General features: G+C 44.4%; 1 protein-coding gene across 7 annotated transcripts in view; it reads right to left on the bottom strand.

Moving 5' to 3' along the window:
• Positions 1–18,069, bottom strand: part of GALNTL6 (polypeptide N-acetylgalactosaminyltransferase like 6) — an 818,464-nt gene extending 800,395 nt beyond the window's left edge. For 5 of the 7 annotated variants that reach the window (XR_008308564.1, XR_008308563.1, XR_008308565.1 and 2 more), the window contains exons 1-2: positions 17,701–18,069; positions 16,220–16,545 (exon numbers count right to left, since the gene is read on the bottom strand). Coding sequence is in view for 4 of the 7 variants with exons in the window: in XM_053255921.1 (XP_053111896.1) it covers positions 16,220–16,357 (138 nt within the window). In the remaining 3 variants the exon portion in view is untranslated. Of the gene's footprint in view, positions 1–16,219; positions 16,546–17,153; positions 17,193–17,347; positions 17,448–17,700 lie in introns of those variants that run through there. The other 2 variants (XM_053255922.1, XM_053255923.1) reach the window with 2 other exon arrangements.
• Positions 18,070–19,225: the final 1,156 nt, after the last annotated feature.

Below are 19,225 nucleotides of genomic sequence, written 5' to 3'. Positions count from 1 at the left end.
GGTGTACACTGTATGCCAGTTTCACCACTCAGTCTCCCCACCCCTGCAGTGCACAGAACATGCTGTGCATCAGTTTCTTATCTGCCTGCTCTCCCCTCTAAGAGAATGGAGGCAGCAGCATCACCACCCCTCCTACTCCTCTTTCTCCCACTCATCCAACGCTGTCTTCTCCAAAGACAGGAGATGAAGCAGAAGGAAGAGTATAGCAGGAAGTGTATAGAAGCTAAGCAGAGCTGCTTTGCCCAGGCCTGCTAAATAGGACTGATCCTGCCAGCTGCCTAGATCTAAGAACTGCTCTGAGTTTTTCAAAAGAAAGAGTGATATAATGAAGAATCAACATTGGTTCTAGATTTTTGGAACTTCCAAAGGGTCCCCCATTAACATCATTCTCCTTCATATCTGTTTAAAAGAAGCCCACTTTGCTTCGAGCTAAACCAGGGGTGTAGCTATAATTGAGTGGATGGGTTCAAACAACCCGGGACCCCAGCTCCTGAGGGCCCCTCAACTCCACCCCTCCCTATTCTCCTCATTATCTCCCTTGCTCTCAGGGGTCCCCCCCCCGGGTGAACACGGGCCCCCTCTCCACTAGCTATGCTCCTGAGCTAAACTCTTACATCTCTTGAAGCTTCCCTTCTGCCCACCCTCAGTCCCCCCATCCCCCCCTCAACTATTTACTGGGGCAAGAAAGGACTATGATCCAATTTTCTACTTTTTCTCTTCACTGCCCACCATGAGGTAATCAGCAGCCACCATACACCACTTGACTTTTGAAAGGACTTTTTTCCCCCTTTCTCCTAAAACTATCAAGGTGCTCCTGGGATTTGTAGTCTTTCATGAAGCTTCGGCCCGGGATTTATTGTTTGAGGGGTGTGGAGGTAAGATTGGGAGTTGAGGGCTTTGAGTGGCCAAAGGGTTTGATTCAAAGCACAGCACACCTTCTCACAGTGGGCTGAGGTGAAAAGGGAATCCTTTGAAAGCCCTCCAAACCTGGAGCCAGTACTCAGGGCATCATTTGGATATTTGGCCTCAGTTGCCAAAATATCTTGAGTGGTCTCTAAATCACAGCAACAGAACAGTGGCTTACCCTGCATCTGTTTTGCATGATCTGCCTGTACATTCACATCTAATATTTGTTTTGCTTTCTGTAAGCACACTTGATTTTAAGTCATGATAACTGGCTCGTTGCATAGGAGAGTGGAGTTTACTAGACTTCTCTTTTTTTAAAATAAAAACAAAAGCAAAAATCACACACTCCTATAATACTTGAACAGAAGGATCATATAAAAAGAAAGAATGGGTTTAAACCAGGCAAGCATAAGCACACAATTGTATCATCATCTCAGCCCAAAGGCATGATTGGATCAATACGACTGCAATCCATTCATACTTGCATTGTGCATGGACATTTGCCCATTTTCAAGGCAGAGTTCAAAGAATTCTATACAGTTTGTCCATATGATAAAGGCATACCAACATCAATTTCCAAATGTCCAACACAAGCTACGATAGTTTCAAATGTGCAAAAGCACATAGCAAGCTATCAGTACAGATCTCAGAGGGCAAAGCTCCATTCTGTTTCTCTTAACTGAAGGTGACTTTCAGGGGAAGCTTCTGACAAAAATCACTAAGAAAAAAACAAAACACCATGTAGATAATCTAGCTATAAGCTTCTACAAATCACAAAATATTTGAGCATTTTCTATTAAGCCCTGGATGACACAACAAAGTAATATTCATAAAGGAAGGAGGTGCAGATCAACAAAAGGAAATGTGAACTTCAAAACATTCTAATTCATTAGATGGAATGCCTTAAGGTACTCAAGCCATCCCAATGATATGAAATATTTTGTCAGGTTGTGAGGGGACCGAGACTGCATTTGAACAGTCACATTCTTAGAAAGATAAAAAACCCACTTGTAGTAGTATTTTAATTTAAAAAGTGGGTAATTTAAACAAAGATAAAATCAGGAAAGTCTCGGTTCAGATTCCCTCAGCTCATCTGTAATTAGAGGGAATTTGATTAGAATGAGAAGCTGCACAAATCTTTCTATTTCCCTAAATGACACTGGAGGGTTTGTTCCGCCCCACCCCCACCCCTCTCCGAGTCTAAGCTAATAAAATCTTTAGCCTCTGTCATGTTGGCGAGACTTCCACATACTGGATCCTTCTGAGAATTCCTCAGTAATTGTTTGTCAAGTGTTCAAATGCTTTCTGGGATCAAGGCTCTAATGGAAGTACATTAAGCTACAGTTTCATGTAGCTGACCAGGATCATTTGTAAACAACTTTGGTCCTAACCAAGCAGTGATTTCTGAACAGAGGAGAGATCCACTTAATATTCACTTCAACCTTCTGCAGACAAGTGCTAAGTTTGCACAAGTCAAAAGAAACTATCTTCTGTTCAGAAATAACTGCTCTACTTATTAGGGCCAAAGTTGTTTACAAGAGCTAAATATGGGGTTGCCTGCATGCGGAGGTAACTAGTGTCAGCAACAAGGGCTACTGGCTAGCCAGTACCTCCCTCTTTTTACTCCATTCACTAAATGCATTACTATTACAATGCAAGCCAACTGATGTGGTAACTTCCCATGTCAGCATGACTGGGTAGTTATTTCCCTAGAGATACACATATCAGGTGGTATATAAATATGATTGATAAACAAACACTTAAATGGGTGGTATAGGAAACAGCCATACTACAGAATCTCATATGTATTCAAGTAATATAAGCAACATGCTTCCATCATCAATATTACATATGAATATGATTAATTCGGCATATGGTGTACAGCACAGCCATTTTTATTTGGATTCCAGTCCCACAAGTGTGGCTATTTAATCAGAATGAGCCGATGTGAGACTTCTTGATTCTCCAGAACACCACACGATGATTGTAGAAGTATCTATTATCAGTCACTTGACACAGTTATATCATCAGTTATTTGCCATGGAAAAACAGAGCATTCATGATCTTCAGCTGGGACTGTGGCTTTCAAGCCAGTTCCATATTTCTTATTGCAGAAAAATATGCAGAATACTTGGAAATGCATAAAGAGAGTCTATACGAAACGTTGTGCAGACATAGGAAATATAAAGTGCAATTTAAGCAAAGTACTGGTGCTGTAGATATAAGAGAATGCAAACAGGACTGTAGAACAGTCATTTCCATCCTCCCAAATATGCAGTTTTATAACATCCCTGCAAATAAGTATTAAATAAGCCACAAGGGGGCTCCCTCTGGCAAACTGAGCACTACAGCAACATATTGTTAATGAATAAAAATAAGTGTTTGTATTTAAGGACTGCAACATTTTAAAAGATGCTTGTTCAGACAAAGTTCTGCTACAAATTGCATGCTTCATTTGTTTTAAATTTAGGCACTGTAGGGGAGCTTTTCCAAGTCTCTATAAAGTCTGCAGATATTAAGTTCTGCATGATAGAACGTTTTCCAAACAGCAGATGAGGTGGTAAACCTGTGTCTGGATTATACCATTTCAAACTGCAGATTTGGGCTCATATAATGGAATGATTCCCCATAAAAGAACATTCCTGCACAAACAAAACTAGCATCTCATGAAAAAGACTAGGTTAGAATCCTTACCACTGACATTTAGTTTTCTATGCTCAAAGAACTGTTTTGTATGTAAGCCCACCAACAGCCAAAGTGTAAAGGCACAGGTTTACTGCCTTATTTGTAGGACAGCCATAGCTGGCTGGCACTAGGAGTCCGTCCATACTTCAATCCTCACATAAGGGGGAAAAACACTGGGGGTGGGGGGTGGGCTTATAAGTTCAAAAAGCAAGCAGACTGCTAGACAGAAGGCTCTCCCCTTTCATAAGAACTAAAGTCTGTAGGAATTAAATACTGTTCCATGTAACTTTGTACATCTATGAAGACCTATTTTGAAAAAGTAATAAAATGGAGAGGGAGAAAGTTACAAAAATGACTATTGTCCAACATAAAGTCATATGCACTTTGAGCTCTTGCACCACTTGGTACTATGTGTGGTGTACTCTCAGCATCTGAGAGAATTAGCAGTGAGATATGAAATCCCTACTTCAGTTCTCAAAAGGTAAGGCAAAGCACTATTTTTCAGCATCAGTCCCCACTTGGACACTACTCAAATCATGCCAGGGGTGGGGGGCGGGAGGCAAGGAGTTCCTGAATGAAATCCACAAGCCCCACACATTTGCAGTTTCCCCAGTGTTGGGCCAAATCATGCCTTTTCTAAACACTGTAGCTAAGGAAGATGGCACAAAACATAAGGAAGCCCAGCAACTCTGGCCACTTGTAGTCTGAACAATGAACAAGTGACAACACTGGACTACCTAAGAGGGTTATTGTCAAAACATGTTGGGTTATATGTAAAGCCCTTTGAATACTCAGGGGGGGAAAGCATATTCTGAAACAGGGTGCATTTCCTTATAACTGGAGTTCCTGCAAAGGACGTGCCAGGTTGACATTTCTGCAAGTATGTGGCACTTGGCTTTACAAAAATTGGCTCTACAAACATTGTTCAAGTCTACAGCAATGGCCACAGGGCTATAAACATTAATTAGGCATTTGTTCAGAGAGTGAAAACTGTTTTAAATGATAGGTTTTTTTCATTCCTACTTCACATACAGACACACCAACTCAGCTGAGACACAATGGTGTATAACAGAGAAAAGCACATATTTATGTATTATATGTATACTAGCCGACCCGCACAGCGCATCTGCACGCTCTTTGGCGCCGGCTGTTCCCCCCTCCTGCCCCCCTCTCTCTTGCCCCCTCCCCCTCCCACCTGCCCCCTCTCTCTTGCCCCCTCCCCCCTCCCACCTGCCCCCTCTCTTTTGCCCCATTCCCCCTCCCTCCTGCCCCCTCTCTCTTGCCCCATCCCCCTCCCTCCTGCCCCCTCTCTCTTGCCCCATCCCCCCTCCCTCCTGCCCCCTCTCTCTTGCCCCATCCCCCTCCCTCCTGCCCCCTCTCTCTTGCCCCATCCCCCCTCCCTCCTGACCCCCTCTCTCTTGCCCCATCCCCCCTCCTTCCTGCCCCCTCTCTCTTGCCCCATCCCCCCTCCCTCCTGCCCCCTTCTCTCTTGCCCCATTCCCCCTCCCTCCTGCCCCCTCTCTCTTGCCCCATTCCCCCTCCCTCCTGCCCCCTCTCTCTTGCCCCATTCCCCCTCCCTCCTGCCCCCTCTCTCTTGCCCCATTCCCCTCCCTCCTGCCCCCTCTCTCTTACCCCATTCCCCCTCCCTCCTGCCCCCCTCTCTTGCCCCATTCCCCCTCCCTCCTGCCCCCTCTCTTGCCCCATTCCCCCTCCCTCCTGCCCCCCCTCTCTTGCCCCATTCCCCCTCCCTCCTGCCCCCTCTCTCTTGCCCCATTCCCCCTCCCTCCTGCCCCCTCTCTCTTACCCCATTCTGCCTCCCTCCTGCCCCCCTCTCTCTTGCCCCATTCCGCCTCCCTCCTGCCCCCTCTCTTACCCCATTCCCCCTCCCTCCTGACCCCCTCTCTTGTCCCTTCCCTCCTCCCCCCTGCACCTCCTCTCTTGCTCCCCTCCCCCTCCCTCCTGCCACCACAGCCAGGTCCTCACCAGGTGGCGGAGGACTAAAAAGGGCCCCTCCACCACTGTTCCTCCTCCCGGGTGGCAAACTGAGAAGTCCCGCTGCCCGTTTCCCTCCCGCCCCAGGCTACCCCACTCGCTTCCCAGCCCCCTTGCCCTCTCGCTGGCACCTCCTCTCCTCTCGCCTGGGCATGGCCGTCCCACTGTTGCCTCCTGCTCCCAGCAACCAGGCCAGGCTGGGCTGCCGCCGCCTCCCAATGGCCAGTCAAGGCCGCTTCCTCAGGCCATTTTGTGGCCCGCCTCCACCATTTTCTCTGTGTCACAAGAGTTCCACCACCAAATCCAGGACACTCATGCCAGCTAAGCAAATTAAATATATAGATAGATACTGCCCTTTACACTGGGACTTGAACAACAAATTCAAACAACCATAACATTTTCGTTAAACGTGGAACTCAAAAGCTACAGAACTGCTCACTGGCCAAAGGCCTGAGTGAAATGGGCAGCCTTCAGTCATGTTCAAAAGACTGAAAATGGGTTCCACAAGCGGGAGGCCATCACCAAGAAGGCCCTGTCCTATGTGCTCAACAATGAGCTTCAGTGAGGTCAGCATGTAGAGCAGAGCCCACTCAGCTCAAATGATCTAGGGCTTTAAAAAAAGTAAAAACCAGGTCCTTGAATTGTACAAGGAAGCTTTGGCTGCGCTTCAGTGGCACTGGAGCAAAAAAAAGAGCTGCACCTTTGCACAGGAAGTGGAAGTGGCCACTCACAACACAGCCCCTCCATGCAGTACTTTTGATGAGAAGGGCTCCTTCAAGGAAAGCCGAACCCATATAGCTGGGTGGCACACAGGGCATGGCGTGTGGAGTCCATGGTAAACAGTGGGAGGGGCATTGCATGGAAAGTGCTTGGAAGGAATACCGCTCCCAGTGCTCACTGTGCACATCTCCAGCACATCATTTCAGCCATCATCAGGGCAGTACAGAGCTCAGTTTCCCTTGAAAGAGTGCCTCCCTCTGCACCAGAAGCACATAGTGCTACATGGAATACTTGTGTAAGGCAGCCTCGATGCAGCTTCTGAGCAAAAGATGCTACCTATTCGAATTTGGTACCTCCAAAGCACAGCCCTCCCAGATACAGGTTGGGAGCCATGACATTTCCAGCACTATTCATGGAGAGTAATCCAGCATTAGAAAAAAGCTTAGTTTTACATCAAACATATCATGAAGATGACAGTTTCACACCAATAAGAGCATTTCACACCTTGCAGTCATTTCCCTTGGAATCCTTTGGCAAGTCATTAGAAGGTCAGTTATCTGAAGTGGATCAGTGGTCGTATAAAGGTAGCTTTATATGTTCACTAGTAGGAACATAGGAACATAAGAAGCTGACACAGTCAGACCATTGGTCGATATAGCTCAGTATTGTCTTCATAGTCTGGCAGTGGCTTCTCCAAGGTTGCAGGCAGGAATCTCTCTCAGCCCTATCTTGGAGATGCCAGGGAGGGAACTTGAAACCTTCTGCTCTTCCCAGAGCAGGCTTCATCCCCTGAGGGGAATATCTTACAGTGCTCACACATCAAATCTCCCATTCATATGCAACCAGGGCAGACCCTGCTTAACTAAGAGGCCAAGTCATGCTTGCTGCCACAAAACCAGTTCTCCTCTCTGCCCTATCTTGGAGATGCCAGGGAGGGAACTTGAAACCTTCTGCTCTTCCCAGAGCTTTTTGCTATTTGTTTTTCATAGTTGGTATCTTATGATCTCGTATTTTGTTGTATGTTATTGTATTGGTGGGGGGTTTGTATGATTCGTATTGTACACAACTTTGAGTACAATGTTTGTAGAAAAGTGAAATTTATCTATTTATTTATTACACTTATATTCCGCTCTTCCTACGAGTAGCTCAGACACGTTATTTTTATCATCACAACAGCCCTGTGAGGTAGGTTAGGCTGAGAGATACATGACTGGCCCAGAATCACCCAATGAGTTTCATGGCTGAATGGGGATTTGAACTCTGTTCTTCCCGGTCCTAGTCCAACACTCTAACCACTACGCTATGGCCTGGAACAGGTGAAATCGATTAAATCTCCTTCCATCTTGGGATGGAGGAGGACTGAGCTCCAGTAAGCTCCTTGCATTCTGAAATTCGATACGTCAGTTACAAGTTCCCTATTTGATGAAGGACATCACAGATCTAATGTAACATATCTTCCCTTTTGTCTGTCCCTGGAAGCTTTATGCATATAAGGAGTAGGCTTCCTGTGGGCATGTAACACAGGCATTTATCCCAGGAACAACATAAAGCAGGGATGCACAACTTTGGCCCTCCAGCTGTGGTTGGACTACAACTTCCATCATCCTCAGCCTTCATCCTCAGCCACAGGGATGAGGGGAACTGTAGTTCAAAAATAGCTGGAAGTCTGAAGTTGTATAGCCCTTATATTTTGGTGGCATTGGCACCAAAATGACTCTTAGACAAGTTAAGAGGGCCAAAGGTTAAGGATTCTGATAGTGATGTGGATGGGGCTCGTTCCTGGGTCATGCTTTCTTAGGGATGTCTTAAGATTTGTTCACTTGAAAAAGAAATTTACAATTTATCACTTGTGAGAGTGAGATCCCTAAACATGTACATTTAGGACTATCTTTTCTGTAATCATTGGAATGTGGGAACCCGAGGACTGGGATCTAGTGTCTGGAAAAAGGACAACCTGGTCAGCAAAATGATCATATTCTAGAGAGAAAACTGAAAGCAAAACAAGAAGGTGGCGAGATTGTCCAAAAGGACAAAGCAGGAATGAGAACATTTGAAACCATCACTATACTGATGTTTCAGGAGAAATATTTAAGCAAAGAGGAAAGATATGATAAGAATGAGCTAGTAAAAAGCAAGCATTGAGTGGGATATTACTAACACTTCCTCCACTTCATCCTATTTCTAGTCAACAAATTATATCACAAGAACATTCCACCACCCACCTGCCTTTGGGATAGTCAGCACATGAAAGGCACAGTAGGTGAAATTATATTCTGTTATGTCATAAGGAATATCTTTGGTATGCTGCTGAAGAGCTAGATGGAATAAATATAGTAAAAACTCATTAGGGAAGCACTGAAAGGATACTGTCAAGGTTACCTAGCCATTATTAAAAGTGACTGCCAGATTAGGCAAAAAGAGTGCTAAAACAAGAGAAAAAAAGGAATGCTATTATGAAAATAACTTAACATCCCAAGTTTCTGTCTTGGGAACATGCCAGGCAACGATCTGATAAGGCATTTAAATTCTTTTATAAGAATGTTCCAGTGGCAAACCATAGGACAAAGAAGAAAAGCGTCTGAATAAGGTAAAATAAACTGTAAAATTGTGTAAACAGAACTCAAATGTACCAACTGGAATTTACAGGGCTGTAAAAGAAAAAGGCAGTTAAACATACTCTGTTAAATGTCTTTGGTTTCCATGAGATAAAAAGAATGACAGATTTACAGAGCATAGGAGACAAATGCATTTTTGGTTTGAAGCTTTATATTCTATATTCACTTTCCTGCCAAACATTTTTAATGAGCCCTGAGTTTGTTTTTCAATCTCGCTATATGTCATGCAACAATCCTTATTTAGGACTACCATGCTTCTGAAATTTCTACTAATATCATAGTCAAAATAATGTATAGTTACATGTATGCCCTCACCACAAAGAAAGATAGAGACTGAATTAACTGGTGCGGAGGGGGAAGGAACTAACAACAACAACAACTAGCTGGCCTGGGCGCAGAGCATCTGTGCCTTTAGTTTCCCCCTCGTTCTTGGCCCTTCATTCTCAGCCCTCTCCCCTCCTCTTCCCACCTCCAATGTTTTTTCTCTCTGGCCGGCCGCCTGACCAACTGCTTTTTCCAGCTGCCAGCCACTTTCTCCCAACCCCCCACCGCCACAGTTTTCTCTTCCCTCCCAAACGCCGCTTTCCCCCCACCGCCACGGCTTTCTCTCCCCGCCCGCCCGTTCACTGCCTGTCCATTGGCCTTATGTTCCCCGCCGCTGCATTCCTCTCCCCCTCCCCTCACTTGCAAACTCACGGGAGCTGCCACACATGGGATTAGTGACTGGTACGTCTAAGAGAATTATAGATAGGTAGATAAATAATAAATAATAAGGAGAATGGGATAAAAGATTAATGTGTTGACACACAGCAGCAAATGCACTCCAAATCAGTGTATAACTTATTTTGAAGTTAATAAATCTATTTAGGCAATATAGCTACTGAAATATATAGCTACTGAAGTAGCACTATAGCTACTGAAACAGAAGATTTTGAAAATGCTAGATTTCTTCTTACTGTGATGCAATTCTTTTTAAATAACTGCTTCTGTCACAAGGAAGTTCCACTCAGCAAGTCTCTAAAAACAAAGAGGAATCTAGCCACAGCACAAAGCAAGATGACAACACACAGGAGCCATGGTCTGCTCACTGGACCTTAGGCACAAAGGAGATAACAGCAGCTCTTCTTTGGTACTTCTTCTCCCTAAAGGCACTCCATGTAAAGCGCTCCTAATGTGGTTGCTCTAGTTATATACCTCTGTTTGCTGGTGGTTACCAATACTTTGAGGAAAGGGATGGAACCAAATGCCTATGTACATACCCATACTCTAAGCAAGGTGAGGGCTCAGTCGCTCCATACAATTAAGTTATTGTATGTTATTCCAGCCCTTCTAACAACTACCCTACAGGTCTACCTTATGAACACGTGATGAGTCCTGCAGGATCAGACCAAGTGTCCATCTTCTAATCCAACATCCTTGTTTCCCACATTTATCAATCAAATGCTTCTAAGAAGTCCACATCAGGCCATGAAGGTAAACATGTATGTATAAACATGTATAAGATTTTATAAGCTTATACACAGAGATTCATGGAGGACTGAGGTAATATCTATTAGTCATGCTGGAACCTCTAGATTCAGAGGCAGTCTGCAAACACTGTTGCTGGGAGGTGGGACTATTCAGAGCCACATAACCGCTGAACCTATAGATTCCATTTACTTAACATGGTCAATAGCTATTGACAAATCAGCCCTCCATGGATGTATCTAATCCTCTTTTAAAGCCATAAAACTAGAGACTATAACCACATCACGTGGCTTCAAATTCTGTGTTTTACAAAGTAGGAGTTCTGTAATGAATCCTCATCAATTTCAATCTCATTGGATGAGCCTGAGTTTCAGTTTGATGAAAGCAAGGGGGAGGGAAATTCTATCCACTATTTATTTATTTAACATATTTTTACACCGCCCAAAACTACGTCTCTGGGTGGTTTACAACAACCTTTAATTTAACTATGAACCTTTAATTTCCCTCTCTTAATCCTTTATTTTTAAAACTAAAGAGTTATAAGTGCTTTAGCCTTTCCTCAGAGAAAAAAATTCTTGATCATTTTAGATGCCTTTTTCACACCTTCCTGCAGCATTATAATATCCTTTGTGGGGACTCGGTGACCAGAACTGTAACACAGCATTCCAAATGTGGCCTTATCAGGCATTACAATACTGCTCATTTTATTGTATTTTCAGTCCCTTTCTTAATCATCCCTAGCCTTTTCTTCTGTTGTCACAGTCCATGGAAAGAAAGCTTAGGGATTATTTGATAGTTGAAATTCTACTGAGCTATCCATTAGGACCCTAAGGTCTTTTCCTGGTTTATCTCCATCAGTTTAGACCCCATAAGCATATAGCTGAAGTTAGGAATGTTTTGCTTCAACGTACATCACTTACCATTGAATTACACAGTGAACCTCATTTGCCATTTTGTTGTTAGTTTTGAGAGAACGTCTGCGGAACTCTTCACAATATTGCTTGGGTTTCATCATCCTGGATATGCTGATGTCATCCAAACTTAGTTATTCTGCTAATATCTCACCACTGATATCCCAAGCTAAAGCTGTAGATAGTACAGATTGTTGAGGAATACCACTGCTTACTTCTTGCATTTACTCCTGCTCTCTGCTTCTTGTCCTTTAACCAGTTACAGACTCATTAAAAAACATATCCTATCTTGCCAAGTTTATTCAAGAGCCTTTAATAAGGGATTTTGACAAACGTTTTTTGGAGATCTAACTCAAAAGTATCATTCCTAGAGCAATATGCTTTTGACACACTTCAAAAGGTTTAAGAAGCATGACAATCTTTTGTGGAAGACATGCTTCTTCACCCTCAGCTACATGTCTTCTTGTGTACATTTAATAATTCTAGATTTCCATCAAATCACCCAAGACAGACATTAGAGAGTAATGGCCTTCTGATATCCTGGCTTCTCCTCAGGACACTTGTGCCTGTTTCTTTAAAATAAAAAACACAAACTAGAGTGATGTTGGCTACTTTCCAATCCTCCATTTAAGAGCCAATTTTAACAAGTTGCGTATTTTTGCTAGAAGATCAACCTTGCAGTTAACAGCCATTGGTTGTATGCCATCTAGACCTGGTGACTTGATCATTTTTGATTTTTTAGCCCTAGAATTTCATCCGTCATCTCTATTTGCCTTAATTCTTCAGATATACTTCAGGCATGGGTATCTATCGAACATCTTCTACAGTGCAATCTTATGCAAATAATTCATACAGCTCTTCTGCAATCTCACTATCCTTCTTCAGTCATACTTTCACACTTTTGCTGTCAAACGGTTGAGCTACATCACTGGCTGGTTTTCTGCTTCTTACAGTTTTTATGAGTTATGTCTTAATGAGTACATAGACATCTCAATGACTATGGTGAATTTTAACACTACTTACAGCTGTCTGCCAGTCATTGGCTTAACCAGTCTGCTGTCATTTATTATATAATTCAAGCAACATATAAAATATACACCAATTACAAATAATAAAAATAAATGATAGTACACAATCACAGTGTATCACTGAATTCATTAAGTACAACTTAGATCCTGAGTCCTCCAAGTTTCAGTGTTTATGTCCTATGATTCTGCCTCACTGTATAATAAAATGTGCATATATTACAAACAGCTGATAACATTTCCATATTTTTCCTTCTGCAATCAAGTTGCCTTCACACATGGAAAGTTTTTAGTCTACATGTCAAAAAGTCACACCAGGCTGAAAAGTGGGAAGGAGTCATAGTTCAGCAGCAGAGGATCAGCTTTGTATGCAGAAGATCTCAGGCTCAATCCCTGGCATCTCCAGCTATGGCTGGGAAGGACTTCTACATGAAACCCTGTCAGTGTAAACAATACAAGATAGATGGAGCAACATCTCCATCTGAGTCAGTATAGGGAAGCTTTCTAATGTTTGCACATACAAGCAGCTGATGGGTCTTCTCCATATTTGTATTGGCCAACATGGCATTAAAGATGTCAGCTCTAGAGCCAACAGTGCTAATGTAAAAATACACTGCAAAAATATTAAACACATGTTCTATTCACTGTAACTAACCACTTCTTATTCAGCCAGTGACTGGCACAAATACCTATGTTCTGTATTATATATCTAAAATAGTGAGAAGATTTATAAACTGCTAAAATTAAATGTATAGGATACCTTATATTAAAAATCCAGCTGAAATCTCCAAGTTGTGTTCTGCAATATATTCTTAAAAACAGGATGAGGGGGAAATGACCCAGAGCTCAGACTCAGTGCCACTCAGATCAGAGCCTCTTTAAATGAATGTTAATGTTAAATCATCATCTTCTCAATATAACAAAATATAAAAATTATTCAGGAAATGTTGGCATTACTTCTTGAAGGATAGATCCCAGAGATTAAAATAGAGATAAAGGATATAGGGTTTTGAAATCTAGATTTGTTACATTCCAGTTCTTGCCACTTGTAGACATCTTGAGTTGTGAAGCAGGTTTCATGAAACTAGTTCTTCACACTGGAAACCATCTACTTCACACACACACACTCACTCACTCACAGGCTGTTCTCATGAGAAGCCAAGACCGGGTTAAGGCAGCCAAGCCTGAGAAGCACCAGGATCCATGCAGATCCCAGAGGCGCTGCAGCAGCAAAACCACCTACAGAGTCTGCCGGTTAGCCGAGGTTAAGGGCGCTCAGATGTTCTTAAGCTGGGCTAACTGATCATGTGCAAGTGCTGGCTGCTGCTCCTAGACGGCGCTGGCACAGGAGTGGGCTCCCAGTCTCAGGTGGTGCATTGTGGGATTTCTGGGGGCCAGGATGATGCGTCTCAACCACCAGACTGCCTGGGGCAGGAGCAGACCATATGGGCGTGCGATCCGCGCGTCCAGCAACATTAGGGTAATCATCTGCAGGGAAGGTTATGCAGCCTTCCTCCCCATCCACCCTTCTGCCCTCCAAAATGGCCATGTGAATGAGCCCAATATATGTTATTGCCTCATCTTGGCTTGCTGCTGCCATTTGTTACCATACATTCATTTTCATACTCATCAGGAAACTGAATTACAGTCCTCTGAATAGAAAATCCTTGGCGTGGGGTTAAGCTCAGCTCAACATGCTTCATTAAAAGTCTTGTTTTACTAGTAAGGCAATCATATTGCTGCTCAAGCAGAGCTAGGAATAAAAGTTATTTAAGCAGTATGAGCTCTAAAGTCCTGATTAGCAGTAATTTCACCCCACATTTCCACCAAGTGATCGCTAGGAACTTCAGTTATTCCTTCATTGTTCATGCATTGATCTTTTTAAAAGGTTGCTGCAGCTCACACATAGATTATTTTCTTCTATTCAAGAGGATGCCTTAGGCTGCAGTAACTCTCTGTACACTTACTTAGGAGCAAGCCCCATTGACCCTAGTATATAAATGTCAGAGTAAATATGCATAGGAATGAGGTGGCACTGAACTAGAGAGCAAGAACTTGTGTGTCAGTCATTCAGGAAGTGTCTTTCTTACTCAAGAATTCCTTAAACCAGTAGTGGATAAAGCTGAAAAGTTATATTCTAGTACAGCCAAGCACATTGGCCTTTCAAGAAAATATTACTATAATCTATCCCATATACACAAGCACATGTATACCACTATGGAATACAGTGAAAATTACTTCCAAGAATAGATAGCTATGACCATATTGTAAATGTTTTTATAAATCTTGTAGTGATTTCAAGGTGGGGGGTCAGTGATGTCTTGTGAATTTAAAGTGGTTTTAAAGTGGTGCCTTGATTTGGAGGACTTTCTAACTTAACACTTAAAAAACTATGTACAGCAACTTTTAACAGGACCCTATCAACCAACAATTTAATGTGCATTAGTGTGTCTTCTATTGAACAAAGTAATTTCCAGGCATTCTGTATGCAAAAGGGATATAATATACTTGAGTGATGGCCCTTGAAATTAAAGATACTAATACAACACACGATATATGGTGCTGCCTGGGACATTCTGATATGAGAGATAAATGGGTTTCAAAATTAGTTGTCTATATTTCTATCTCTTATCCATATACATGTGCAAAACCTTTGAATTCTATATGGAACATTTCACAGTTGGGATCCTAGCAATGTTTGCAAAAGATATACAGCCTTTCCTAATTTATTAGTAGCAATGATTTAAAGTTTTGCATTAAAGCAACTCCCTGAAAGGCACTTAATTTAATGCAAGTCTTATTTTGGTTTACGAGCCATACATAAACTTAACGAGTCGAAAATTATGACAAAAATATACGTTATATTAACTGCTGTTAATCTCAGATGACGAAGATGACCATAAACTAGAGATACTCAAGAACACATTATGACACCAAGCAGATAGAATAGTCTGAGACGGGAATCTGTGCCTTTGCATACGGAGTCTGACCACAGCACCAACATTAAACAAAAAGGATAAACTAACTGAGCACTTGGAAGTGATCAGAAGTGGGGATAGGACCACTGAATGGAAAGCAGGTTATAGGACTCCACTGAATGGATGGAATATTAGAGTCGGCTGCACAACATCCAAACGCAGATCTTCATTCAACTATTTAGTTCATTGGTGACCTTCTGCAAGTCACCATCTCTTAGTTTAACTTAAATCACTGGGCTGGTAGAAAGAGAAGGAAGATAAGAACTGTAAAGCACTTTGTAACATGAAAAGTAATAGAGAAGTTATTTGGGATCATAATTACATTCTATAGGAATGCATTCTTTCTACAACCATATAATGTGGTCATATTAAAGTTAGAGAAATTGTTAATAATACCACACATTCTAGATATTACAACAGATAGCTGACTTTTCATTAAAAGCAAAACTTCTTATACACAGCCACACCTAGACATACCCATGTCCAAACACTGGGGATCAAATTGAATCCTGCCATAGACTCTGGTGTATGTCTACTAGAAAAGAAGCGGAACCTATCACCTCACACCCACACTTGGTCACTTGGCTCAGTAACTGACTGTTTCTGCCACTTGTTTGTCCAAACTCTTCAAGTCCAATAAGTTAACCTCTTAAAACTTTCTCCTTTCACAACATACAGTTGTTCCCCCTTCCAGACCATCTTTTAATCAGCAGCACCAGATCCACCGCTTCTTCATAGGATATTTACAGTGCATTCAGCATCCATACAGGAGGGAGGATCAAGTCAAAAGGATGCCTCAGCATCACTGTTCAAAGCCAGCCCAGCTTTTAAAAGCAACTAAACAGATGCTTTAACTCTCCACTTAACAGACACAACTCTCTTTGCTCCCGGCAGCGCTGGGTCTTAGGCTTTCAACTTACCTGCTGCTCTCCCAGCTCCGAGGATTTCACCAGGTGTTTCTCCCTGTACAGAGACCAGAGTCCAATGTTCGGCAGGAAAATCAGAGTCACTATGAACAATAACGTCATTTGCAGAAATCTTTTCTGTTTTCTCTTCATGGCCAATGACAGTAGATGCTGGAGAAGAACCCGGGTGAGATCTGCTATTCTTTTCTCACTCTTCTGAGATGGGGGCCTCCGACTTCCTTTCCCCCCACCTCTGCCTCCACCGATTCACCCCAAAACAGTAAACTGAAACTTGAGTCGGTTGGCAGCCTTGTCACCCCTTCACGGGGGGAGTTTGTAATCTACAGATCCAAGACAAAGATCAGAGTTACCTCGTGCTAATCTCTTGCACAGACTGTCAGCCACAGCCCTGCCCCATCGTCCGAGGAGACCCTAAAAGCCCAGGGATCGATCCCCCTCATTCACACAAACCCACAGAGAAGATGCGATTGGCTGCAGAGCTTCTGTTGCTGCTGATGATGATGAGAAGTTACAGGCAGCAATGGGGGGGCGGGGAGGGGAGTTGGATCATGCAAAGCGAAGCGACCAATTCCTCAATCCACAGCAGCAGAAGAGGAGGGGGAAGCGGGAGTGAGCGTAGAGCAATTGGCAAGATCTTCCTTTGTCAGATCAAAGATTCCTCCCGCTCCTCCCCTCCAAGTAGAAGGAAGGGGCGTTTGGTATCCGAGCTGCTTCTGAGCCAGGAAATGGATCGCTGCCTTACCTGGGACCTAGCCCAAGAGGCTCCAGTTTGGAAGGGATCTCCAAGCTCACCCACTGCCATCATCCCTTCCTTGAAAGAGCATCCCTCTTTCTCCCCCCTCTCCTCAGCAACCTCCCTGGCAAAGGAAAGCGCTCTGACAACCCACAATTGGCTTGACTTCTCTCTCTCACACACACACACACGCACTCCAAAAGATCAGATGGTCTGCTGCTGGTAAGCTTCCTCTCCCCACTCCTAGGCAAAGCTAGGCTTGTACTGTTATAGTGTCCGCGCGTTCGAGTGCACGAGTGAGTGTGAGAGTCCAAAGCAATATTTCACACTGGTCCACTCATCGTATGACCATCTTCGAAAAGATGCGGAGGAAAATCTCGTAGGCTTACCCAGCCCCACACCAGACTCAAGATGCAATTGCTGTTTCGCTTAAATTGGACAGGAGGAAGGCAGCAGTATCACCATCATGTAGGGCTCCCCCTCTTCTTTCCCTCCCTCCCCTCCCCGCACTGCCGCCTCTCTTTTTATCCTCGTGTATCTGCTCTCTGCCCGCCTTGTATTTCAGCCGAGGGGTACCGGCTGTTGGTGGCTAGCACGTGCAGAAGATCTAATTTGGATGGGGGGGGGAAGCCCGCCCTACTCCAGACTGCATTCAAAGCGCAGAGAGAGAGAGAGAGAGAGACCGAAGCACCACTAGAAGGGGAGGAAGAGCGAAAATCTGCCCCCAGAGCCTCCTCCTCACCTGGTCCCCCAGTCCAGAGCTCCACACCCCCGAGAAGGAGCTGGCGGGAAGGAGCAGCGATTTTCTCCCGCGCTGCTTCTGCTCTCCCCTCTCCTCTTGTTCCTTCATGATCAGTTCTTCACCGGCGGCCGCAGCAGCAGCAAGCAAGGCGGCGGCAGCAGGCGGGTTTGTTCTCCGGCAACCGTCAGGAAAGGGGAGGGTTGGGGAGGAGGCGGCGGCTACCCTCCAGCCGATCCTCTGCGCGAAGCCGGGAAGAACCCGTTCCAAGCAAAGCCAACAGGGGATCTAGCGTAGCGCGCAGTTTCCGAGCTGCAGCGGCGCTCGAGGCCCTCGACCAGCTGCTCCCCCGATAGCCAGCCGCTGCCTGCAGGAGTTGTTGCGGACCGAATCTCTCAAGGCAGGCACCGGAGGGTGGTGAGTGGCGCGTCATGTGCCTGGAGCTAGAGTGCCAAGTTGGAGCCCAGAGAAGAAGACACCCACTGAACAGGACAGAGAGGCCTCTTAGCCACCTGGTCGGGTTTAGGAGGGAGAAAGTTGCACGTGGCTCATGGGGGCCTGGCTAGGCCTTCCGCACTTTAGAACAAAGGAGCAGCAAGGTTCAGAAGAAGCTCTGCTCTCGAGGCCAGCTGTGACCAAGTTCGCCTTCTCCAACCTGTGACTGGACTCTACCACTTCAGTGCGGGCTGAGATGATGGGATGCCTCTCGGACAACAAAAGAGGGAGAAAAGTTCTGTGCAAGAAAAACTAATATGAGGCAGAACAGAATTTTTATCCTGGTATCGGATGCTCTACTTGTAGTAGGACTGTTTTCCCACTCATGAGGGAGCGTTCTGTTATGTGAACCCCCAATTGCACTCTAAAACGATGCAGTTCCAGCCAGGCACAGGATTTGCACTTCAGCTGCTTTTTGTAGGAATCGCGGCTATACATGAAGAGAACACAAAAGGCATAACAGCACTGTTGGGGAAGCCCTGGCCTGCCTTCCCAGGGACTTTTACACACAGAAGACTTTGTGAACTTGAATTTGGCCCCCAAAAAACCTGATGCAAATTGTGGATATTTTTTTACCCCAGATATAAATCAGGCTGCTCTCTAACGTGCTGTGCGAAATCCCAATTGTGTGTGAACTGCTCCCTGATCACTCACAGGGACTTTGGGGTAAATCTGACTGATATGTGAACGCATCCCCTCCATTCCAGAGGAGATGCAAGTTAAAGGGCTCTGAAAGCCCTGTGTGAAAAACTTCCAGGTGCTACTTAACACCTGTGTGCCCTAAGGGAAGCTCAGGCCAAGAACCTCCTTGAATCTGCTCTCATTTTATTTTATCACAAGCTAATCCCGCACAGAGCATCTGTACGTCAGTACACTCCCCCCACCTTCTGCCCCAGTCCCCTCCCCACAAGCCTCCTGCCCCAACTTGCTCCCTCCTCCGTTTCCCCCTCTTTCTCTCATTTGTGCTCCCCCCCGCCCGCGGCTTTTTAGCCTGCTTGTGTTTTCCCCACTGGCCATTGCCTCCGCCTCCTTC

The sequence above is a fragment of the Hemicordylus capensis genome, chromosome 5 (assembly GCF_027244095.1).
Source record: "Hemicordylus capensis ecotype Gifberg chromosome 5, rHemCap1.1.pri, whole genome shotgun sequence".
NCBI classification, from domain to species: domain Eukaryota; kingdom Metazoa; phylum Chordata; class Lepidosauria; order Squamata; family Cordylidae; genus Hemicordylus; species Hemicordylus capensis.
Note: the sequence above shows the minus strand (reverse complement) of the source record. Positions and strands in the feature narration are given on the sequence as shown.